This window comes from Oratosquilla oratoria, chromosome 3 (genome assembly GCF_046742065.1).
Source record: "Oratosquilla oratoria isolate Oo_2021 chromosome 3, ASM4674206v1, whole genome shotgun sequence".
Classification (NCBI taxonomy): Eukaryota; Metazoa; Arthropoda; class Malacostraca; order Stomatopoda; family Squillidae; genus Oratosquilla; species Oratosquilla oratoria.
Genome location: NC_134779.1, coordinates 42,707,183 through 42,734,061, shown reverse-complemented (window position 1 = coordinate 42,734,061; position 26,879 = coordinate 42,707,183). Strand labels below are relative to the sequence as shown.

The 26,879-nt window shown below is 39.5% G+C and overlaps 1 protein-coding gene across 1 annotated transcript in view; it reads left to right on the top strand.

The window, feature by feature from the left end:
* Positions 1–26,879, top strand: part of LOC143017828 (uncharacterized) — a 50,901-nt gene that overhangs the window by 6,417 nt on the left and 17,605 nt on the right. Inside the window, exons 3-8 of the mRNA XM_076172764.1 lie at positions 669–838; positions 4,098–4,163; positions 4,585–4,742; positions 6,195–6,291; positions 16,734–16,832; positions 17,869–19,302. Of these exons, the coding sequence (XP_076028879.1) occupies positions 669–838; positions 4,098–4,163; positions 4,585–4,742; positions 6,195–6,291; positions 16,734–16,832; positions 17,869–19,302 (2,024 nt within the window). The remainder of the gene's footprint in view (positions 1–668; positions 839–4,097; positions 4,164–4,584; positions 4,743–6,194; positions 6,292–16,733; positions 16,833–17,868; positions 19,303–26,879) is intronic.

Below are 26,879 nucleotides of genomic sequence, written 5' to 3'. Positions count from 1 at the left end.
CTGCATTGCATCAGAGCTAGGCAGCGGGTCGGGGAGAAGGGCGGGTGTCAGGGATGGCCCATGATACATAAGGAGCTAAGATAAAACAAGAAACAAAGGGTGGAGGGTGGGTACATGCCTTGGCTGACAACTTCCCTTGTAAAGGAAAACCTTTTTGGTATATACATTAAATAGATGGATCAAGCTAAAAACCTTCTCTATGTGCAAGTGCACCAAAATGCCAAGTTTCAGATGGTTGAAATATAGGTTGATGTGCTTGTTCACTTTACAGTGTATGTGTGGTGGAGTGAAGGAGGAGGAGGAGTGGATGCACATTTGGTGAGGTGACGGCATTTACATATTTCCTTTCAAGGAGTGACATACGGTTGAGGCTGTCATTTTATTTGTTTTATTATTTATTTATTCTTTTATTTGGATATTTTTATTTTTTATTTAGTAATTTATTTATATATATTCTTATTGATCAAGCTATCACTGTGGGACCAAGTCAGAAACTTTCCAGGGGTATAATCATATACATGCCGACTTTCATGCAGCAAGCACTAAAACTGTCACTGTAGGATTGAGACATACAGATAGACAAACAAACTTCTATCTTTATATCAAAATTGATTCAAGAGTCGACTTTATTCATTTTCAACTTGCTACTTTGTCCTTACCTCCTTTAGGTGGCATCGGCTGAAGGGGAAACCTGAGAAAGACAAGAAGAAAGGAGAGAAGGAGAGAGGAGAACTTGAGGCCAAAATTGCCTTCACAGTCAAGTCTGGCTCCCTCTCGGACATTTCAAAGAAGGAGAAGGATAAGCTTAAAACGTCGTTGACATCCCTCAAGCATCTAGGTTTGAAGTCTATAGCTTTTTCGTGAATGTTCTATATAATATCTAGATTTCAGGTTTTTGCAAGTTTCAGCATTTTTTTTCCTATGTATTTTATAGAAAAGAATGCAAAAATTAATTGTTGTAAGATGATGCTGTATTGCAAGTTCTTTTTTTTTTTTTTTTTTTTTTTTTTTTTTTTTTTTCTGGTAAAGAGAATTCATTACATGTCATAAGATACCATTATGTGGCTGTTTTATTTATGGTAAAGAGAATGCAATACAGTAGCTTAAATAATGCTATTCTATGTAGCATTTTCTTTTTTTTTTTTTTTTTGGTTAGTAAAGGGAATGTATTGCTTAATGCATTATTTTTTACTTTGCAAGTTTTTATTTTATTCTATATATGTATTTTTGTAAAGTAATTGTAATATTGCTTTTATGTTAAGATATGTTTAGCATTGAGCCTCCTACTGATGCATCAGGACCTCAACGTATATTTTGTAGCAAAGTGGTACATTCAATTCAAGACTTAATGTATGCTAAACCCTTTAGGATCCAGGGTCCTTGTGGCTGAATAATACTCATCTGGCTTCACCTTTTCTAGAATCTGTTACATGTCTCTCAACTTTAGAGTTAAACCCTTCACTGATGTGATTTTTGAATTCTGGTACAGCAACCTGGAATTTGCCACAACAGACTATAGAGTACATTGCCGTGTTAGAATTGTGGAAAATGTGATCTAGATCTTGTTTTGTTTAATGCCAGACAGCTTTATTCAGTTTTGGAAGAGTCAGGATCCAAAGGATTTGACTTCAAGTTAGTAATGTATTCTATAGAGTTTTCTTCAGAGCTCAGATGATTTTATTTGGCTACAGTGCAGACTTGTGCCAAGATGGAGGTTGCAATTGATTTAGGACTCCATTCACCAGAGGCCATCCTCACCTGAATGAACTAATTCACCTTTGGTTATAAAAATCTATAGAGTATGTTACTCTGATGTAGGAATTATAACACTGTTGGAGTTTGGATCTGAAACTTTTTCACAATTATCGACCCTATTTCCTTATGGCATGAGGTTGTTAATTGCTGCTGTTTCAAGCTCCAAGTTTCTATTCAACACAGTAATGTATTATGTGGATTTTGTTGTGAGTGAGGACAGGTTATTGTATGCAACTGAGGGGGAGGACTCTGGCTTGAAGGTGGTCTTGATCAGTTGAGACAACCTTCAAGCTGAAGATGCTCTCTCTCCGATGCATAAAACCACTGGTTCTTGGCCAGAATGAAATCAGTAAAGTTCATCACTGGGTTGAAGATGAGAAAGATAGGCCATAGCTGTGTATCATGTTTATATGGACTGTGTGCATCTTTGCATGATCGTTTTTGAATTATTTCATTGCTTTTTTCATAGCAGTCGGGTTATTGCTTTTTTGCGATGCAGGGGGGGTTTGTTGCATGGGGCCCACAGAGAATGATTGCCAAATCTCGTTAGTGCATTTCTGCTGCTTGGGGCTACCATTCCAGCTGAATAGAATTGCCTGACATTAGCCAGGCAAAAATCTATGAATTGTGTCCTGAATGGGCTGTTGGAATTGCTTTTTAGCCTTCCAAATGTGATGATTCCCCTGGCAGAGTAGCCATTAAGTCAGAATATATGAAGTGTATCAGTTTGATCAGTGTAGTTGGTAAAGCATATAGGAGGATGTTAATTGAGAGAAGTAGAAGGGGAACAGAGGGAGTAATTGAGGAAGAGTAGTGTAGGTTTAGGAAAAAAGAGGGTGTGTAGATCAAATTATCATAGCAAGCCAGATGTGAGAGAAGTTTTGGTAAGAGGCAAGGATGCCTTTTTGGGCTTTTGTGAATTTGGAGAGATCATATGACAGGGTTGTCAGAAAGGCATTATGCTGAGAATATATAGAATGGGGTGAAGTATGTTGAAGGATGTTAAAACTTTTTAAACGAGTAGTAGAGATTGTGTAAGGATAGGGAATGGAGAGAGTGAATTGTTTTATGTGATGATGGACTGTACTAGGGTTGTTGTCACCATGTAATCATACAATGTGTATATTGATGGGATGGTGCAGTAGGTGAACATAAGGTACTGGATAGGTGTTTGGAGCTGGTAAGTAGGAGGTGAGATAGTTGTTTGTGAATGATGCTATGATTTTGGCAGAGTTGGAAGATAGACTGCTGCAGTTAGTGAGGGCAGTTTGGGAGGGTGTGTGAGAGAAGAATCCTGAAAGTAGATGTGGGCAACAGTGTGGTGAAGGGATGTACAAGAGGTGAGGGTGACATGGCATTGGAGAAAGACTCACAAGTAGTGTGGAAAGTAGAAACAAAGGGAGGAATTATGAAAGGAATATCAAGAATGAAGTGAATGGGGGAATTGGAAACAAGAAGAATGTCTGTTAAGGAAGGAAGGAATAGGGCAAAATGTAGGTGTGAATGTAGTGTGGTTGTAAATGGATAAAGAAATGATGTGGCCTTAAAGGTATATCTTATCTGCTTTGTATATTTCTTAGGTGGATAAGGGGTGGAGGTTTCCATGTTATGAAGTGGTGGGGATAAACTAGTTTCATCTGTCAGGTCTTACTGTAAAGGTGCTGTGTCTTGATGCATTGCCTCTGACCTGATCAATGGGTGGGGGGAATGAGATAACCTTTCATCCATGGAGAGCTAGGATGGGAGCAACAATAAATGGGTGTTGGATGGATGCAGTATGTATATAAGATTGATGTGTGCTTTTGACTTAGCTACCACTTTACTAAGGGGAAAGGGCCTTTTGGTGTATGTATATGTGTATAGTTAAAACCATAACATGAATCAAAACTTCTGAATGTGACTGTACTTCAGTGCGCTTAATGTGTACCACTTTAAGACTTGTAAAAAGCTCCATAGCATGTAGATAACCTGTATTAGATCAGTATGTACAATATGTAGGCCAGTTATGTTTATTGAATTGTGGGTTAACCTCTTCTCCACAATGATGTCCCTGGATGGAATGAATATCAGGTGTTAGCCAGAATAGAATTTGTAATGGGCATCACTGTACCAGAAGGTGTTGAGACAGTGTTAACACCCTCACTGCAGTGATGTCCATCAAGTAAACAGAATCTAGACCATCAAGCACAAAATCTGTAAAATGCATCATTGTGCTGAAGTGGTTAATTACCTGATGTTGTTAATGCACGAAATTGATCTTGATTTGCACCTCTTCCTGAGAAGCTAGTTGAAGCCCAGAGATGGACTTGCTTTTGACATAATGTGTACCCCATTGCATGCAGGAGGAAGCCTTATGAGTCTTGGAACCAAAGAAAAACAAGGGCTCAAGAAGTTTGCCAAATCAGTCAGTAAGTGATAATGATGACATGTGAAATGCATGTGGAATGATAAATGGAATACATTTTTTTCTTTTTTCTCTCTCTATCTAAAGCTCATGAATTTAAGTTTTCTGAATGTTCCGAATTTGTCAACTTAGGTTTTGGTAAATCATGTTCAGTTGTGTAATGAATGTGCTAATGGTATGCATGTTCAGTGCATATTCTTACTGTGCATGCAATATGCAAGTGAAGAAAGTTTGTGCTTTGTGGAATTGTTAAAGTCAACAAGGTCAGTTATTTTATGCTATATTCAATCACAGAATCAAATTACAACTGTCAGATAATAATTGTATGTATTTTTCCCTATCTGTTAAGTTATTTGGATCTGACCTTTGGATAATATAGTTCCACAGTTGATGTGCACATAAGGACACATTATTTAATGTTGCAGGTCACAAAATTGACAAGGTCGCCAAGAAGCCTCGGTTCAAAGGACGCAAGAGCAGCCAGGACTCCCAAGGCTTTCCCCAGGAACACCTCCCTTCCAGACAACACTATGGGGATGCTGACCCAGGAGTCATCTCTGACAGTGATGATGAGAAATTTGGGGTTAGTCTTTCTAGATTGTATTGAATTGTTCCTTTACTAGACAGAATGCAAGATAGAAGGTGAAGGAGGCCAAGAGAAGAGCAGAGATGCAGTAGATGTTTTATGGAAATTTTTTAAAAGAATAAGAAAAGATATTTTGGAAGGAAGTGAAAAGTGAAGGGAGGTGTGTCAGGTAGAGAAAACAATGTGCAAATGGACAGATGCTAATGAATGTGAAACCAGTAAGGGGAAAATGTAGCTGTTGAGTGTAGAGGAGGATAGGGAGGGTTTGATTGTGGCCGAGGGAGATGCCAGGAAAATGATGGGAGAATAGAATGATAGGGCTGTACAAAAGGAGGAGACATGAAATGTTGAAAGATGTGAAAAGTCAAGTGTCTAATAAAGGGAGTAGTAGTTATAGAGTAATGGCTGGTGAAATAATTTGATTTGTGCCTAAGAGAAGGAAGTGTACTTGTGGACTGGAAGATTGAATGTATAGTTTTACTATAAAAGGAAAAGGGTACAAGTGATAATGATTGTTGCCTTGAGTTTCACAATGTGGAAAACCTGCATCCTCACAGCAGGTGGCAATGGTCCTCAGGCACTCAGGCCCTCACACAGTGATCTCTAGGAAGAAACTTTGAACTTGTTTGTGTTATATCAGTGTGGGGCTGTTTCTTTATCACTGGCTGAAAGTAGTGGGAGGGAAGAAGTCACTGGTTGTCGGCTTTCCATGCATGAAAAGGTGTAAGAAATACAGTTGAAGTTGATAAAAGAAAGATCTTGGGCCCAGTCCAGAGACTTGAGGGTCAGCCCCTGATGAAAGTGAGGTGGTTGACAGGTTTTGACAATGGGCAGCTCGACTGTCAGTCTTGCAGGATCATCATATGCAGGTACCTGTCATTGGTCCATGGATGATCAAAGAATTCTGGGGTGATTGGCACATGGAAAGAGTGATTGAAGAAAGACATACAAAAAGACTGGAGTAAATTTGAGGGCCATCAGATGCAAGCAAAATGTTTGTTGATCAAGAAAGGAAGAGGGCAAGAGATAGGTGTGAGTGGAGAGTGGTTGTGAAGGGATGAAGAAATGACCTAGTCCAAAGGGATTTCTTCTTGTCTGCTCTATCTTCTCTTGAGTGGATGAGAAGGATAAGAGTTGCCATGTAATGAAGCAGTGGGGTTAAACCAGTTTTGGCTGCTGGACCCTGCTGTGGAGGTTCCATGTCTTTCTGCATTGCTTTTGACCCAGGCAGTGAGTAGGGGACAGGGGTAGCCCTTCATTTATGAGTAGCTATGATGAGAGGGGCAACAAATGGATATTTGGATGGATGTAGAATGGTTATTCTGTGTTGGTATACATTGACTTGGCCACTGTCCTTATTAGGAGGAAAGGGCCTATTGGTATATAGATAGTAATTCTATTGCATGGCATGATGATAAAACAGTTGCTTTCTTAATTGTAATTTTGCAGTTTGATGAGGAGGTACAAGTGGCAACTGGCTCAAGCAGTCCATACAGCACAGTGTCTCGTGGATCGTCGTATATACATGAGGAAGAACCTGAACAAGGTAACAATGGATTTGATTTAAAAAGGGGGTATTTCTTGAGATGTGTTCAGACTGTAACTGTATTTTCCTCTGAAGTATGTTGATGTAATAAGTTAGTTTTATCTGTTAACATTTTTGAGCAAATAGTTCATCACACAAGTACTGAAAGAACATGCTTTGCTAATGCATATCATTAGAGTGAATATTATGTTTGTACTGTAGTTATCAAGTTTGTCTAAACTGGTATGATAGTGAATATTTTGTATTTTGATATTTCCTTCATCTATTAGAAAATCTTTAGACATTTATCAAGTAGAATATTATTATTATTATTAATGTTGGTTGTGATACAGTTGCCTAAAGGAAGTGTTCCAGTGTACTGGAGGTTGCATAAATAGATCCATAATACAAGGGAAAAGGAAATGGAGATGAATAGAGTATTTTTAGTAGGATCAGTCTGATAATTTTAGTTGGTAAGGTCTCTAGGAAGGTATTAATTGAGGATTAGGAATGGAGGAGAGGGAGTAATTGGGGAGGAGGACTAGTATGGTTTTAGGCAAGGAAAATGACACATAGATAAAATTGTCATAGAGTATGCAAGAGTTTTTTTGCAAAGGCTTAGGATGTCTTTTGGGTTTTCATGGATTCAGAGAAGTTGTATAACAAGATGGATAGAGAGACATTATGGACTGTGTTAAGGATGTATGGTATGAGCAGATCTGTTGAAGGCATTCAGAAGTTTTTATGTAAATAGTAGAGCTTTTGTAGTAGAAATTGGAGAGAATGAGTAGTTTGTTCAGTGTATATGGATTGGGTGGTGTAGGAAGTAAATAGGAAGCTGCTGGGCAAGGGACTGGAGTTTATGAATGAAAGTATAGATAAGTAGGAGGCGAGCCAGTCATTGTTTATAGATGACACTGCTTAGACATGGAGAGATACGAAAATGGGTCACAACGAGCATAGCTCCCGTCCTGTAAAATGCAACTAGGTAAAACTAGGTAAATAGGTGAATCAAAGGTTAGACTGAAGCATTTAGTGGTGGAGCTTGGGAAGTTTATGTGAGAGGAGAAAGCTGAAAGGAAATGTTGGGAGAAATAAGGTGATGGGATGGAGGAGGGGTGATGGTTGTGGGTTGGAAGCAAGTTTAAAGATTGAAATTATAAATAAAGGGAAGCAAATAAATGTCTGTAAGGAATTAGATAATGTCCTGGAAAAATAGGTATTTGGAGATGAACACAAACAAGACTGTACAATGGAGTGATTGTGCTCATGACACTGTATGGAGTACAGACTTGGACTTTGAAGGAGGCAGAAAGGAAGAGCCTAAATATGTTTCAGATGAAGTGTTTAAGAGATATGTTGGGGGTTTCAAGGATAGATAAAGTGAGGAATATGGAGATGAGGAGAGCAAAGGTAGAGAGCTGACAGATGATGTTGATCATGAATGCTGAAATGGTTTGGTTGTATAGAGAGAATGAGTGAAGAAAGACTTGCAAAACGATGGGAAGGTAAAAGTGAATAGAGGGAACTTGAGGGGAAGATAAAGAATGAGGTGAATAGATAGGATGAAGAGGACATTGGATTGGAGAGGAATATCTGTTCCCCAAGGAAGAAAGAGGATAAAGGATATGAGTAGATAGAGAATGCCTCTAAATGATTGAGGAAATTGCAAAGCCTGAAGGGATTTTTTTCTTATTTGATCTGTATATTTCTTGAGTGGAAAAATGGGTGCATGTTGACAATGTAATGAAGCAGTGGGAGTAAACTAGCTCTGTATGTTGGACTCTGCCGTAGAGGTACTCTATCATGCTGCATTGCCTCTGACCTGAGCACTGTGGTTGGGGACATGGGTGGCCCTTCATCCACAAGGAACTAAGATAGGAGGGACAACAGTTCTCTGTTTAGATGGGTATGTGTTGGATGTATACTTTGACATGGCCACTCCCTTACAAAGGGAAAAAGGCTTTGGTGTATGTATGCATGGCAAGCAGTTTAACCCATTCAACTCCGATGACAAGATTCCTTGTCATTTTGTCAAATAAAACATAAAATCATAAACCAACAAAAATTTTTATCAAACACCATAAAAATATGACGTCCGACGCGAGTACTGACGTAATATTTTTCTGGTGTTTGATCAAACATTTTGGTGTTTTATGATTTTTTGTTTTATTTGACCAAATGACAATGAATCTTGTCATCGGAGTTGAATGGGTTAATTCAGGTGTGATATTGTCTCCTTATTAGAGAATTAAAACCTGTAACAATATGGCTGAGGAATTGAAGGAAAAACAGAACAATCTTGCTCTTTATTGGGAGTGCTCGGTAGACAATCGTAAAAAACCACAAGATTGATGTCATAGTATCAGTACCTGAAACAAAAACAAAAGACGTCTATAAAGGATCTAATTATATGAATAATGCTAATAGATGTTATAGAGCATTTAAACATATTATAGAGTATCAAATATACGAGAATCGAATGGTATGTAGGCACCCTACGATATAAGTATATAATTCTTATACACTAATACAAGCCTACTGTTAAATAAAAATAAAGCAATAATACAATAAATATCAATTTACCACAAAACCCTTAATACTTAGATCTAACAATGCAATATAATGAAATTTTGTTGTAGTGAGCCCCTGCTGTAGATAGCCGGCTAAGCTTGGAAAAGGTTTGTAAGTATGTGTAGGATGAATTACTATGAAGTAGTTGCACCATACCATGAAATATGTCCTCAGCAATGATTGCAGTTTGTGGTCCACCCAAGACAGAGAGTGAAGAATAAGGGAGAGGGTAGCCACCATTTTCTCCATAGTTCCTGTGTCACTCTGTTTGAATGGCTGATCACAAGAACTTAGGATTCACACATTAATGCTAAATGGATTAAAGAGGCATTTTCTTACTTCGTTTAGTGGCATTACTTAGGAGTAATGTCAGGATCTAAGGCCATGAGAAGATGAACACAGCTTAAGTTAGAGTTAATTATGAGGTGTAAATCAGTGTAAATTCATCAATATAGCTGCTGTGCAACTGTTCCATGACTGACAGGAGAATGCTAATTCTCTTGTGATTAGATATCTAAAGGGGGCAGGCTCATGTTCTTACAAGTTGGGTTGTTTGGGTTGTGGCACTGTTAAGCATGGAGGTGCATAGGAAGCGTTACAGTATTGCAGCATGTAAGTTTTCATGGCTGGAGTTCCTTGAATTGGAAATTGTTGCCATTTATATTGATTTCTTTGTATACTGAGTGTACATTAAACATTTATGTGTACAAGTGAAAGCTGGGTCTCCAAAAATGTCAGGAGAGAGGATACAGCAGAAAATTGAACAATATTTTATCTGTTCATGAGACTATACACATTAGATGTAGAAGAAAAATGAAAATAGAATTGAAAGTAAATATCTTTGTGGAGGAAAAAAAAGAACCATGGATAAAAAGGGATAAGGTTGAATTTGAATAAAAAACTTAAATGGAAGAGGTAAGGATGGTTAAGTGTCTAGGAGTGGATGTGGCAGTGTGAGATAACCTGAAATGGCATAATGTCAGTGTTGTTGAAGTTGTTGTTGTTGTTGTTGTCGTTCCCTAGACTGTCTGTCCGAGCAGTCCCGTCTCCCCAAGGAAGGCCACAGCCGAAACTGGGTTTTCCCACAAATCCTTTATAGAGTGTATGTTGTGTTGTTTGCGTGCATGATTGTGTATAATAGAAGTAGTTACTTGCGGTTTGGTTGGTGCCCTTATAAAACACTAGGACTTGCTTTTGATACACATATGGCACTGAACCTTGCCCCCCCCCCCCTTCACCCACATACACATTAAAAAAACAAAAATAAATAAAAAAGATAAATAAATAAATAAATAAAATCATCACAAGGAGACCTATAGAAAGGCATGGAGACCATTACCAACCTCTGTGGGGCTGCAGGTTTCCAGTCAGTGAAACTTAAGTTAACTTTATCATCATCGTTAAGGAATTGGTCAATCAATCCAGTGCCACTGGTCTCTTTTGCAGAAGACCTTCAGCCTCCAGCTGAGGAACCAGGATGTAGATTAGTAGTTGAACATGATACATGAAGTGCCTGAATACCATGATGAGCTTTTTCTTCTGTTATCCAATCCAATTAATGTGGTTTAAACTGGTCTGAGCACAGTGACAGTCATGCTTGCCATCTTTGTATTTACCAATTATGCTCAGAACAGTTTCAAACACATGATTTGGACAACAGAAGAAAATACTCATCATGATATGGTGGCACTTCATTCATACCATGTTCAATTACTCATCTACAACATAGTTCCTTACAGTGATGATGATAGTTGGAATCTCAAGTTTCTGTCTGGAAATTTGCAGACTCACAGTGGTTTTTAATGGTCTCTGGACCCTCCCATAGATCTCCCCAGAAATGTTGGAGGGTCAACTGTACTGTATTAGTGTGACATGTCCCTATGTCACTGGTTTGCAGTAGTAGGAAGAGGGAATGAGTTGAATTGTTAGTTCTCCTTGGAGGAAATGCATTCAAATGTGACTGAAAGAGATCTTGAGGTCAGTCCAGAGACTAAATGTCAGCCCCCTCAGGGCTATATCTCAAGACAAAGATGAGGATATTGTTGGTTTTTTTAAACAAGTGGCAGGGAAATGATCCTACATATATATACATATACCAAAGGCTTTTTCCCCCTTACAAGGGAGGTAGCCAAAAAACAAAGGCATAAAAACCATTCCCACCCATTCCATCCCTAATACACTCCACTCCCCTCCACCCTCTACCCTCCCTCTTATCTTGGCACCTCCTGGATAATGGGTCATCCCTGCATCTTGTCCACTGCCCTGGGTCAGAAGCAGTGTTGCAAGACGCAGCACATCCACAACAAGGCCGCTTCATTAAATTGGCGACCCCCCTCTCAGTCCCCTCATGCAGAAAGGGAGAAGACGGGGAGAAATCCCTTCGGGCTGACATAAATCTCACAGGACCACCACTTACTCGTACTAGTCATTGGTCTCCTTCATGATGAAGAACACAAATAAACAATACTAAAAATTGTACAGAACAATAACCAGAACAGGCTGTGCTAAAACAATTCAGTAGTTTACACAGGAAAAAATAGTATTATGTAATGATAGGAATAATTTTCTATAAGAATCTTTTAACCCTCACATCTATAACATCACAGAACTCAATCACATCCTGAAATTTAAGATTCTTTATTACAGTATACATTACAAATATTTGTAAATGCATATACCAAGGGCTTTTTCCCCCATACAAGGGAGGTAGCCAAAATCAAAGGCATAAATCCTCTCCCACCCATTTCATCCCCACATACTCCACTCCCATTCACCACCCCTCCCTCCCTCTTTTCTTGGCTCCTCCTGGATGATGGGTCATCCCTGCATCTTGCCCACTGCCCTGGGTCAGAAGCAATGCAGCAAGACACAGCACATCCACAGCAAGGCTGCTTTATTTAATCGGTGACCCCCCTCTGTTCCCTCTTAGAAAAAAGAGAAGACTGGGAGAAATCCCTTCAGGCTGCATCAAAATATCATTCACATGTACTCCATCACCTCCCCCATCCCCCACCCACTCCCTTCCATGCATCACAGCATCATCCATATACAACCATTCTCCATTCACCCCTATCTTCTGTCTTCTCCCTTCCTTCCTCAACAGACATTCCCCTCTTTCCCAATGCCCCTTTAACCCCATCCATCCATCCATCTCGTCCTTGGTAGCCCCCTCATGTTCACTCCCTCCACCTCTCCCTTCCACACCTCTTTTACTAATCTTTCTTCTCTCATTCTTTCCGTCCAAACCATCCCAAAATTCTTTCATCAACCCTATCTCCCAGTTCCTTTTTCACCCCCAGTTTTCTCCTCACCTCCTCATATCTCCCTCTATCTAGCTTGGTAACTCCTACCATACTTCTCAGGTATTTCATCTCAAATTCATTTAAATTCTTCCTCTCTTATGTTCCATATTTCTGCCCCACACAGTGCTGTTGGCACAATCACCCCATCATACAATTTCCTCTTATCATCCATTTCCAAATGTCTATTTCTCGTTACATTTTTCAACCCCCCAATCTACATTCTACCTCCACTCCTCCCTTTCCTGCTACATTTGACCCCAAAAATCTAAAGCTGTCCGCTTTCTCCAGTTTCTCTCCCTTAATACTCTCTTCCAATTTGCTGCCATCCTCTCCCCTTGTACATCTCATCACCTTACTTTTACTCACATTTATCTTCAACTTCCTTCTTTCACACACCTTCCCAAACTCCATTACAAACTTCCTTAATCCCTCCTCTGATCCCACTGCAAGCACAGAGTCATCAACAAACAATAACTGGCTTATCACCCATTTTTCTCCATTATTTTTAACCATTTTTCTCCATTATTTTTAACCATTATTAGGGTTGATGAAAGAATATTAGGATGGTTTGGACACATGGAAAGAATGAGTGAAGAAAGACTAGTAAAAGAGGTATGGAAGGCAGATGTGGAGGGAGTGAACATGAGGGGACGTCCTAGGATGAGGTGGATGGATGGGGTGAAGGAGGCTTTGGGGAAGAGGGGAATGTCTGTTGAGGAAGGAAGGGAGAGGACGGAAGACAGAGGTGAGTGGAGAATGGTTGTATATGGATGATGTTGTGATTGCATGAGGAGGAATGGGCGGAGGGGTGGGGGGTGGGGTAGTATGTGTGAGTAAATTTTGACGCAGCCCGAAGGGATTTCTCCCCGTCCTCTCCTTATATGCAAGGGGGGACGGAGAGGGGGGGTCGCCGATTAAATGAAGCGGCCTTGCTGTGGATGTGCTGTGTCTTGCGACACTGCTTCTGACCCAGGGCGGTGGGCAGGGTGCAGGGATGACCCATCATCCAGGAGGTGCTCAGATGAGAGGAAGGGTGGGAGGGGTGTGGAGTGTATTTAGGGATGAAATGGGTGGGAGTGTTTTTATGCCTTTCCCTTTTTGGCTACCTCCCTTGGAAGGGGGAAAAAGCCTTGGTATATGTATGTATGATTTTTAACCATCTCCAATCCCTGTCCTATTACCCTTGCATTTACCTCTCACACCACTGTATAAATTGAACAGCCAAGGTGACATAACACATCCCTGGCGAAGTCTCACCTTTATCTCAAACCACTCAGTCTCTCCATTTCTAATTCTAGCACAGGCTCTACTACTCTCGTAAAATCTCTTGACTACTCTTAACAGCTTTCCTCCTATCCCATATACCTACAATACTTCCCACAGTGCCTCCCTGTCTACCTTGTCATTTAGCGATAGTTAGACCCATCCTTGACTATGCGGTACAGTTTTGGACTCCGTCCTACAGAATGGACATAAATTCACTAGAATCGGTACAGAGAAGAATGACCAAAATGATACAGGGACTCGGAAATTTGCCTTACGAAGAGAGGCTTAGGCACCTAAACTTACACACTCTGGAAAGACGCAGAGTGTGGGGTGATCTAATAGAAGTGTTCAAGTGGATCAAAGGCTATAACAAGGGTGATGCAAACAAGGTCATCAAAATAAAACAACAGGGCAGGACTCTCAGTACTGGGTATAAACTGGACAAATTTAAATTTAAGAAGGAAATAGGCAAGAATTGGTTTACTAATAGGGTGGTCGACAAATGGAATAAACTTAGTAACCATGTGGTAAGCGCTGAAACTATCAGTTGTTTTAAAAAACGATTAGACAACTTTATGGATGGGGATGACAGGTGGTGATGGATACGGAGCTGCCTAGTGTAGGCCTTATGGTCTCTTGCAGTCTCCTTTATTCTTATGTTCTTATGTTATGTTCTTAAGCCTTTTCCAAATCCATAAAGGCCCAAAAAACTTCCTTACCTTTTCCTAAAGCTTTCTCACATATCTGCTTTACCACAATAATCTGATCCACACAATCCCTACCTCTCCTTAACCCATACTGCTCCTCACCAATTACTCCTTCTGTTCCTCTCCTAATCCTCTCGATCAAAACCCTTCCATAAGCCTTCCCAACTACACTCAACAAATTGATCCCTCTGAAACTACTACACTCACACTTGTCCCCTTTTCCCTTGTAAAGTGGAACTATACAGGCACTCCTCCATCTACCCTCTTTTAGACAAACATTGCAAATATACCAGAGCATAACTCCAGTCTTTCCACAACAAATCCATACAAAAATGTGTATACACTGATCACAAAAGAAATGATACGAAACATCCCAAACAAGTCTCCAATAATACATCATAAGCCAAGAAAAATAAACAGCCCAAAGACATACAAGAATCCCGGGGACTAATGATGGGTACCTGCTAATGGTGGCCCTGTAAGATAGGTAGAGGAAACAATCATCTTGCTACCCATTTTCAAATTTCATCAACCCCCTCGTATTTATCTGGTGATGTCAGCACCAAGGAATGGAGACTATCTCTGGACTGAATCCAAGATGTCTCTTTGTTGTATGTCTTCTGCCTTTTCACATACCGAAAGCTGGAAAGTGGTGATGCTTCCCTCCTACTACTCCTTTCAGCTGGTGACATAGAAACAGTCCCCCCCCCCCCTAATATAGCACAGATGACAGTACAAAACTTCTTTCAAGAGAGGTCTATGGGAGAGCCTGAAGACTATTGTCCGCCATTGTGGGGCTGTAGATTTCCAGTCAGTGAAACTTGAGACAGCAGTTATTATTATTATTATTGAAAGAATCAATCTATTGTATTTCTAATTGGGTTCCCAAACTCACCATCCAGCAGTGAAGCAATAGTAACACATAATTGGCCTGGCTCCCGATATGCAAATGACACAGAAGACACATACATAACAAAGGGCCTTCTCCCCCATATAAGGGAGGTGGTCATGTCTAAGCATATACCCTCCCTACATCCATTAAAGCTTGTTCATTGTCCCTCCCATCTTACCACCTCGTTGATGAAGGATCATCCCTGTTTCCATCCACACTGGTTGGGTCAAAGTCAATCCAGTAATGCTGATGACATGGAACATATCTTTTTCTGTTTAGCTTTTACTCAACATAGACATCAGTACAGTATTTCTTCTTAGATATTTGTGGGCCAACCTAGTAGCCATTGTTGAACTCTGTGGAGCTGTGGATCCCTTACAAGAGAGATCTGAGGCAACAGATTGATCTTGCAATGGGAGTGAAGCTTGGGTTTTCAGGACTTTAGATTGGAAAAGCTAATAAAGTGTGGTGGCAGACTGTGATTGTGATGCAAGTGTGTGTCTACTTATGTATATATATATACACATATTTTCTTTTGTCTTCTGGCTTTCTTTATTGCACGAGGGTAGCCTGATAGAACTGGGTCTTATTATTCCCCAATGCTTTCCATTGACTTTACAGAGTGCATGAATATCCTTGTCTCAATATTTAGCAGGTTTACTCATTATCATGTTTTATTTCCTGCATGCCCCAAATCCTCGAACAGCTTTCAATGACATATTCACTCTCAAACTTTTTTACATCATAAATGTAACCCTTGGTGCTATCCATTTGTAAATTTTCACTTAAAAGATGTACAACTAAAGAGAATATGGAAACAGAAGGGGATAGAGTGAGCTTGAGAGAGAGACCAAGAATGAGGTGGATCGATGGGGATGAATAGGGCTTTGAATGCACGTGGAATGTCTGTCAAGTTGGAAAGGGAGTGCAAAAGATAGGAGTGAGTGCAGATTGTGAATGGTTGAAATGATGAGACAGCCCAGAGGGATGTTGTCATCTGTTTCATAAGTTATTCTGATTGGATGGAGAGGAGGTAGATCATATAATGAGGAGAGATGGTAAACCAGCTCTGGGTGTTGGGCCCTGCAGTAGTGGAACTGTGCCTCACTGCATTGCCTTTGACCCAAGCAGTGTGATGAGGACCAGGGATGACCCCTCATCCCAGAGACACTGAGATGGAAAAAGGGGTTAAACGAGTTATTATTGTGAATGATGTGGATATGTCCTTTGATATGACCATTGTGTCTTAGTGGTGGTTTCTTATAAATTGTAAGAGAGAAGTTAGAGGAGGTTAGTATGAAAGAGCGATAGTAGAAGTTAAAAGTGATCAGCTTTATCTGAGTGAAGATTAGTCTCCAGTCATAAAAGGAATTTGTGTGATTCTGGTCCAGAAGGGTGTTACTAAATTCCCCTAAAACATTGACTGCTTAAAATTTGCACAGTCACTCCACAGAAGACACAAAACATGACCAATATCCTTACTGTACAAACAGTTCACATTTTCTTTTGAATGGTTTGTGGATGCATTGAGTTGTAGATCTCCTGCAAGAAGAAAAAGAAGGCTACACATTGACTGAGAGTGAATAAATTATATATTTTTTTACGTTTTTATCAGGTTATCACCATAAAGTTAAAAAAGTTGGGAGAAGAAAGCATATGTATGTATATATGTATTTGTTTACACATGTATGTATGTACTTGAATTGTTTCTTTATTTTGAAGGTGGTGACTTCTTTCGTCGAAATAATAGTCTTCCCATTGGACCTAGCAGCAAACCTCCACCCAAACCAGCGAGGCTAGGGTCTGACCTGTTTGGGAAAGGTGGGTGCTTTCTACAGTACTCTTGTGGAGAGAGTAACTGCTCCAGTCTGCACATTAAAGGAATTTCTGTGTGGTTTTTGGTTTTGTGCATGGGTTCTTCACTCACACCTGAGGGATGTCAGCTTATGAGCTGATATTTTCTGATCAGAAGTATGAAGATGTAAACTTGAATAGCTTTTTGATGTATGGCCATAAAAATAGAGCACCATTCATCTGCAGCAGATTGTCTTAAATTAGTTATAGTTTCTGCGCATATAAATGAAATAACAAACTTAACTGAAATGTCTTTTGCTAACTTAAATTTACTAATCACTCATTGTTTTTTTATGTTAGATAGTTCATGCTTAAGTTTTATTTTGACCTCCCATGTGCTTTTATGTTACTACATTTTCTCCTTCCAATGTTCTGCATTTTCTTCTTACATGTCTCAGGTGTGAGGACAGGACTGAATCCTGTGTGAGCACCTTGGCCTATTGTGCACTTTATAGCTGTCATCAGTCTTTCTGTGAAGAGTGTTTGCTCTCTTGGCCTCGCATTCTTTGTGGTAGTAGAAATAGCATATTTGGCCTTATGATTTTCTCTGTGTATTCATTTCTCAAATTGATGTTGGATATTCTTTGCTAAAGCACTTGATCATGGAATTTATAAAAACGTGTGGGGCATTATTTGAGCTTTCAGGTAATTTTGTTATCATTGTTTGGTGTGGAATTCAGTCTTCCTGTTTACTCATTGGGGGAAACCTGGCATGCCACGAGGACTTTCCTCCTCTTTTACGCAAGTCCTCCAGTTGATAAACCTTTTACATAAGATGCAAGTGTTATTTATTCGTTTATGTAATGATTATAAGCCTCATAATCTTCTCAGTGATGCTTATGTAGGAGTAATTGTTAGATAGACAAATAGTGATTTTTTTTTTTTTACTCTAAATATTTTCATGTTTTAAGAAGAGCATAGAATAGTTTAGCTAGAACCAGTGTCTTAGCAAAACAGTTCTAGGGGTTAGGTATGATGTAGTCTAACAGCAGGTGTATTGCAGGTGCTGTGTCAGAGGTAACTCCTGTGAACTCAGAATCCCACCTCCCTCCCCTTCCTCCCTCCCCCAGAAGTCCTCCCTCCAGATCTCCCCGTGTTCTCCCTCGTTCTCCTTTAGCCTCTCCCCCTCTACCCACTGTACCTTCCGAACCAGAACCTGACAACCTTTCCTCCTCACCCAATACCTTAACATTCTCTAATCTAACTCCCATCGACTTGACTCCTACCTCAGGGCGAGCCAGGGAGTCTGTTCCGCCATCTTTCCCTCCTCCACCAGTGCCTGAAGATGATGCAAGCCCCCCTGTGTCCTTTGTGACCTTGGAAAGTCACACTCCAAAAGAACCTCAAGACCAGAAGTTACCTGTCAAGGACGAGTCCGTCACACTTTCTCCTTCACCAGGTTTCTCAAGCAATTCTGGATCTAGTGGATTCTTTGGAGAAGATTCAATTTCCCAGCCTTTGAACCAGTCAGACCCCAAAATAGATGAAATAAGTTTGTCCAGCTCGGTATCTTCTAGACCTGAACCCGATTTGTCCTTTGAGAAAGATTTTATTGAAATACCAACCAAGCAAGAGAGAGAATTTATTGAAATTCCAACAAAACTGGAAAATGAATTCATTGAGATTCCCACTAAAGAAGAAAAAGAAACCATAGAAATTCCCACTAAAGAAGAAAAAGAATTCATAGAAATTCCGACTAAACAAGAAGAGAATTTCATTGAACTCGCAACTAAGCAAGACCATAATTCAGCCATTTCAGCACTAGAAGAGAAAAATAAAACCCCTGAAAAGAGTTCAGATGAAGGTCCCATTCCAGCACCTAGAAAGGAAAAACCTCCAAATTTGTCCCTCAAGTGCAACTTGACCCCAACCTCATCCTTGAGCACCTTTGATTCCTTCCACTCAATTCAGTCCTCTAGTTCAAACAGTCACCTGGGCAGTGCTCTTGCTGCTGCCTCGATCTCTTACCTGACTCCTCTTGTTCCTTCCTCACCTGCTGTCGTCCCGCCTCCATCGCCCTCTATCATGCCTCCTCCGTCAAACATCTTTGGACCTACTTCTCCTGCCCCTCCTCCTGTACCCGCAGATCCTCCTCCAACCACTTCATCCCCTACAGTTACATCTTCCTCTCCAGTCTCGTCTTCCTCTCAGACCTTGTCTCCTAGTACTGTTTCACCTGCAAGTAACACTGTTCCTGTCACTTCAGCCCCACTAACCTCCTCTGTGCCACCCACACCTGTAGTAGCTACCTCCATCACCACCACCTCCCCCATAACACCTTCCCTGCCTCCGACACCTGTGACCACCTCGACTCCAGCCCCGAGCATAGGAAGCAAGCCAAGTACTGCCGTGGTACGTTCAGGCTCGCTGCATGAGAAACGGTCCTCAGAGCCCAGCATAGATGAGTGGGAAAGGAAGCTCTATGGGAGAAATGCTTGTGAGTAGCTCAACATTTGGTATCAACATTTGTTATTTGGTATCAATACTTTTGGCTCAATAGGACACTTAAAAGGGGGTGCAAGAGTAGATCCATCCTAATTTGGATTTCCTTGTAACTTGTAAAACGTACACGGTATCAATATCCTCCATAGGTATAGAACAGAATTACAGATTCCCTTGAAAAGTGCAATCACAAGTTCCCTGTACAAAATTGTATTTTCTGTAAAAGCTTTACTATAACAGTGGTGATTTTATTATTTTTTTTTTTTTCTCCAAGTTTGAGTGGATTTCTGTAAACTGTGTGTAAGAAAAGGGCTAGAACCATTGTTTTCTTCAAAATTTTGATTAAGATAACATACTTATTGTTCTGAAATAATTTGGAGTAAAGTATTTGTGATTTGTCAGTTTAATTCTTCATTTTTTTTGTTTAATTATGTTTTTTCTTAATGATAATAATGATAATGTTTCAAAGACTGTATATAAGAACATAACCAAAAGAAAATGTTTGTAAATTGTCTACATTTCAAATTTGCTATTATTGCATTTTGTGGGTAAAGTCTTTGAGCTGGACTCAAGGTCATGGCATTATTAGTTTTACATCATTCATGCATGAAATGAAACCATTGATTACGAAAGAAGCATACACGAGAAAACAAACTATAATTTCACTTGTATTTGAATCATAATGAAATAACAACTTGTTCAGAAAATATCATAAGAGTAGGTATATTATTGAAATTGTTGTAATATGGTATGTACATACAGGATAATGTGTACATGTACATGATCAAATCTGATTATGTGTGTGTGTGTTAGTGAGTGAGCAAGTGTGTATCTACCTATACAGGAAAGGAGCAATGCTCATTGTGTCTCTTCTCCTCTCCAATTTACTATACCTAGCTTCAAATTTACAGTATGTATAGTTCCAACATAGTCTATATCCTTTATTTCCAATTATCATATTTAGATTTGAATTCATATAGTGTTCCAGATTGGACTATATCATCTAATCTATTCTATTCCAAGTATTTATGCATCCCCTGAAAGCAGTGGTTCTTAACCTTTTTCAGTGCCCGTATCCCTTGATATCTCAGAAAATTTCCTCGTACCCCCATCCAATACAAATACAATGCAAACATATGAAAAGGATTAGTGATACAAACCTTGCTTTGCTTTCTCATTGTAAATATACAGTACCATTGCACTGGCTATCATGTCTCGTACCCCCAGGTTTAAGGTTTCGTACCCCAGGTTAAGAACCACTGCCTTAAAGCTCTCCTATCCCTAAACAAGAGGTCTCTTCTCTCATTTGTAGTCTATCCCCATTAGGAATGCTGTCGTCATATCATCTCTTTCTCTTTGATCTTTCAGTGTTGGTAGACCCACTGGTTTTAGTCTCTCCTTGTATTGTTTATCTGCCAGGCTGGGGACCAGTTTGGTTGCTGCTCTTTGTATTCTCTTAATCTTAGTGATATCCTACACTGTGTGGTGATCATACCACTGACTTGCATTCTAGTTTTAGATGGATCAGAGTTTCCATGAGTTTTTTCATTATCTTTTCATCCATGTAGTGAAAAGCCTCTTTGATCTGCTGCAGTAGTCCTTATATCTCTCCCACAATCCTGTTGATATGTCTGTCAGGTGACAGGTTGCTTTATATCAACACTCCTAAATTGTTCTCTTATTTTGGTTTTGTAATGGATTCAATTCCCAAGGAATAAGAAAAAATGGTCTTTTGCAGTTTTTGCCCAATTAGTTAAGTCTCTTTCTCTTGTTCGCTCACTCACTGTCTCTTGCTTTCTCTGTCTCTTGCTCTTTTGCTCTTTCTCACTCTCTCTCTTACTCTTTTACTCTTTCTCACTCTTGCTCTATCTGTCTGTTTGTCTGTTTCTTTCTGTATCTCATTTCCCAAGGCTAAGGTGTTTACCCTTATTTGGATGAGTGACTTGTACATAATGGAGAGAAATGGTGAGGTTGACAATAGTAATAATTATTGTTTTTAGTTTCTCTGACTATGAACCCACAGCCCCATAATGGATGGCAGCAATGGTCCTCTGAGGTCCTCCCAAACATCTTTGTGAAAAATCAATGGACTGTTGTTTATGTTGTACTAGTGTGAGAACGTTTCTCTTTGTGCCTTGTAGTAGTGGTAATAAGAGGGGAACAGTCACCAATTATCAGCTCCCCTTGTGTGAAAAGGCAGAGGAAAGACAATCAAAGTTGATAGAAATCCTTGGCCCAGTCTGAGACCAAGCATCAGTTCTCATGGGACACCTCTAGATAGAGGTGAGGATGTAGATGGGTTTTGAGGACAACTGATAGGCTCTCTCTGGTGTTCATATTATAGGACCACTACATGAAGGTACCCATCCTTGGTCCCTGGTCGAATTGAAAAAAGGAAAAGAAATTATAACTGGAATGCAGTCTGGTGTAGGTAAAACTTTTTGATTGGTAGTTAGGAGTGTGTATAGTGGTGATCCTGAATGAAGAAATAGAATGAGAAGTAATACTGAGTTTGATAGATTCAGGACAAGTAGCTAGACCCCTGAAAAAGTATAGGGAGGAATTTCAAAATAAAGGAAGGGATGCTGGATAATATTCTGGATGTGAACTATGTATGGAAGTGGTTTGTAGATGTTGGATTGTATATGGAAAGGTATAACTTGGGAATGTAGACTACCTTGAAAGTATATTACGTAATGGTATTTAGCTAGTTTTAGTATACAGGCAAGGAACTATGCTTGTTGGGTTCCATCTCCTATGCTCTAATATTTGATCATACCTAGCCTCAAATTCATGTACAGTTTCAACTTAATCTATATCCTTGATTTCCAATTATATTTAGATTTAAACTCTTGTATTGATTGAGCTTGGACTGTGTCACTTCCTAAGCTATTCCAAGCTTATGACTGTGTAAGATATTAGAGATGGTAAAAATATGAAGAAAATCTAATGGTGGAGGAAAAAGATTAATAGTTTTGAAAGTTTGAACATAGAAGAAATGGAAAGGGAATTCAGCAGAGAATATGACTTAGAGGAAAAGGAGGATGGAAAAGGAAATGGAGGTAGTGCAGTAGAGTGCATTCATATGAAAAGGATAAATATGGAAGAGGAAGTACAAAGAGAACAAAAGGTTCAAATGAGATGAGAGAGATTGTGGAAGAATGGCAAGGAGAAGAAAATTTAGGAGTTGCTAACATCATGTGCGTGAACATTTGCATGCAAATGTACATATTGTATGAACATGAGTGACATGAGTTTTTTACAAGAGGAGATTCAGCCTTCCATATGGAAAGAAGTAAAGATTCTGTCCATATTTAAAACAAAAAAAGGCATTGACATGTGGACCTACCAGAGGAGATGCCATTGTAGTGGAAGAGGCAAGACTGAGCAACAATGAGAGCAGCAAGATAATACTTCAGTCTGCAGCACAGGTTCCTTGCACCATTCACCACCTCCACCTAGAGGTGTGGCCCCAAAAGGCAGTTACCTGATCTCTGGAACAGACTCTCTCTCACTCTTGAACTTCTGATCTATCCTCCTAACTTTTTTCACATAAGGAGGTCAGTACTCTGACGCCTGCCCTCGCACCATCTACCCAGCAACATCACAACCAACCCAAGCCTCTACATTTGCTCAACTAGTACACAGTGAACTGGATCTGCTGCAGCCAGCACACTCGTACCTACATCTAAAAACACTTCCAAGAATATTCCAACACAGAACAAGCACAGATAAACATGTATGGATGTAATGTGGGGTATTGTAGTTAGGCTGTTGTAGTTAGGCTATTGTAGGTGTTTGAGTAGAATACTGCTGGGTTTTTTCTCGTGTTGCATTTTGTAGGTTGTTTAACCACTTTGGTATGATGATGCCACTATAAACAGATGACATAGAAACTGCCCCCTGTAAATACAACACAGACAACAATCCATAGTTTCTTCCCAGAGATATATGGAAGGGACCAAGAAATTAACAGTCACTGTGGGGCTGTGGGCTTCCAGTCAGTGAAACTTGAGGTGACGGTTATTATTATTATAGTACAATAAATGCAGGTGATGCTTTGCTGTGTTGCCTCTGATCTGAGCAGTGTGGCTGGGACAGGGATGACCCTTCATTCAGGAGTTAAGATGGGGGAGGACAATGAATGGGTTTTTGGATGGGTGTAGGGTGCAGCCACCCCCTTATAAGGGCCTTTATATATATATATATATATATATATATATATATATATATTTATATATTTATATATATATATGATATATATATATATATATATGTGTATATATGTATATATATATGATATATATATATATATATATATATATATATATATATATAATGTGTGTGTGTGTGTGTGTGTGTGTAGGGACCAATGATGGGTACTTGCATGTGGCAGTCTTGCAAGATGGACAGTGAGGCTGCCTATTTTCAAAATCCATCAATATGTATCTTTGAAGGGCTGAGACTCGGCTGTACATAGGCTAGTGTAGGCTAGGCCCATGATCTTTCTTAACCCTTAAAATATGATTATGCCTGTATTTACCTAGTTGTAATATACGGGAGGGGAGCTATGCTCGTGGTGACATGAGGCATGAGTGGGTTTACAAGGATGTCAGCATCATGGTCCTGATTTTATTTATTTTCTAGTTATAGTTGAGTGACCCCCATACTCTGTAGTTATAAAAATTCAGGGTGAAAGAGAACGAATGTAACAGCTGTGACTTTATATTTCATAACACGTGTATTGTGATACATCATTGTACCTGAATAGACTCTCATTGAAGAGGTTAATTTCAACTGTATTTACTACATTTTTCCACACATGGGGAGCTGACATCTGGCAACTGTACTTCTCGTCCTGGCACTTTCAGCCAGTGATATGCTAACAATCCCTCAATGATACAATACAGACAACAGTCCAAAGTTTCTTCCCAGAGAGATGTGTGAGGTCCCAAGGACCGTTGCCAGCCACTGTGGGGCTGGGGCATTTCAACTTTGCAAAACTCAAGACAACGATTGATTGTATACATGTCTAAATGTATGTGTGAATGTTGTATGCAGAAAAGAATATGCTCAGACGTCTTTTATCAGTTATTAGAATGGATTGAAAATTTAATGGAAGAGATGTTCAAGAAAATATAGCCAATAGTTACCTAACAAAGAAGCATGCATACACATTTATGTATTGATAGTGTAAAAGTGATACCTGTGATACAAAAATGCGGGATACTGTACTTCTGAAGGCAACATCACACTGAACACATTTTTCTGCACCATTAATCATTTACAAAACAGGAAGAAAGTCTATGTTTCTGTAGACTTGTATTGACTTGCATTGTCTTTTACATTATGACCCAGTTTAACTGGAATTTTTACAAGGAACATTTTGAAAACTAGAAAACATGAAAGGAATTATTTTATATTTCTGAAGAACACCACCTTTTCTGGGTAACATCATTCTGGCTCTGATTCAGTACACGAAAATAATTCATAAAGCAGAAAATCTCTGGGAAATTCTCCTTGAATCTGTCATGTACTTGGTGCCACTGTTGTCTGAGAGGTAGGGATGCCAGTATCCCAGAATCAATCTCCACTTCCACTGGGAGTACAGCCCATTGGACTGACATTCTGTTCCAGGACTTGATCTTAAGAATTGCTCAAGAATGAGTCTAGCCAATGGTTGTTACCAGTTTTTAGATACTGCAGGATTCTTAGAAATGGAAAATCAATGACAGGTACTATTAAGACTGATTTCAGAAAGAATAATCGCCCTGCTGCCTGGCTTCAAAACCTGTTAACACCCTCGCAGGTACCTGCTGGTCCAAGATATTGACAATGTCTTTAGACAGGGTCCAAGACACCTTTCAGTCAATTTCTACTGTAATTCCTACAGAGAGTTGACAACTAGTGATTGTTGCCCTCCTCCTATTTGCTGGTGATATAGAGACACTATTACAACACAAACAAGAGTCCAACTTTCTTTCCCCAGAGAAATCTGTGAGGGCCTGAGGACAGCTGCTAGCTACTGTAGGGCTGCATATTTCTTGTCAGTGAAACAAGCAACAATTATTGATATTAATATTATTATCTTATGTTTACCAAGTTTAGTTGCACTGTACTTACTGTCAGACACCAGTGCATATTTTTCTTTCATTTGTCACATTTTATTTTCATGCACAGTAGTTCTGTTTGTCAGAAATGCACTTTACTTCCCATAAAAATATGGGGTTGCTTTACTGATGCATAACACTTGTATGTTACTTTATCACAACTGCTGTATATTTTTTTTTTATCAGTTCTTACATATGTATATGTATACATTTCATAGTCTAGGGTATTTATTACATGGGCATCATGAGAGAGATGCTTGTAAGCCAGAAAAATGTGGTCAGAAATATGGCAAATGAATCAATCTGTTGCCCCTGATCTCTTTTACAAGAAATCTGTGGCCCTCAGGAAGGCAGTCATGGCCACCAGGTCAGACCATAAGTCACTCAGTGAAGAGCTTTTATTGTTGTGTGGAGTGAAGAAACTTTGGTCCACTTTACCACACATTTAACTTATTTCATCACTTACCAACAGTTCCACTTTATCCCTCCCTCACCTCCTTCCACTCCTGGCACCCTACCCACCATGCTTCCCAACTTGAATTTTCCCTGGACAAACGTGAAATTGGGATGGGAGAATTAGATTTTTTGAGTTTATATGGCCCTGGTAATGAAAAAAAAAATGAAGAAGAGTTTTGGATTGCATTAAAGGAATGTAAGAGAGTTTTGGAGAAATGTAGTGGTATTCTATCTATCTATCTATCTATATATATATATATATAATATATAATATATATATAATATATATATAATATATATATATATATATATATATATATATATATATAATATATAATATACCAATAGGCCTCTTCCCCCTTACAAGGGAGGCAACCAGCCAAGGCACACCCCCACCCCCACCCAATCCACACCCACCTGGCAACCATTTTCCTTGTATCCTTTTAGCAGTATTAGATCTTAATATTGAGGTAGAAGATGAGCTGATAGAGTAGTAGGAAGATACAGGATGAGGGCAAGGAATTATAACTGAGATTGTAGAGATGTGTTTTGAGAAGGAAATGATGATAATGAACAGTGTTTAAGAAAAGAGATGAGCATACATGGACCAAAGTGATGGGTAGGAAGGTAGTCAAGAAGGTATTAATGTATTATGTAGTGGCACCCAAAAGGAAGATTGGAAGAGTTCTGGACTGTTAATGCATTCATGAAAAAGGCCAGTGGATTGTCAGATCAGATCTGATACAAAGGAAATTGAAAGTGGAGATTAAATGGAAATTGAAAGAAAGGGAGAGGAGCAGAGAAATGCTGAATGTGAGAAAGTTAGATGAGAAGGAAAAAGAAAGACTACCAGGTAAAATTGAGAGATGCGTGATATAGTGAAAGCTGAAAGGGAAACAAAAGCAGAGGAAGAATAAGTACGTTTCATGGAGGGAGTACTGAAGTAGGATGGGAGGGACCAGGAGAAGCAGCAAATGGTGGTAGAAAAGGGCAAAGCCATTGGTGG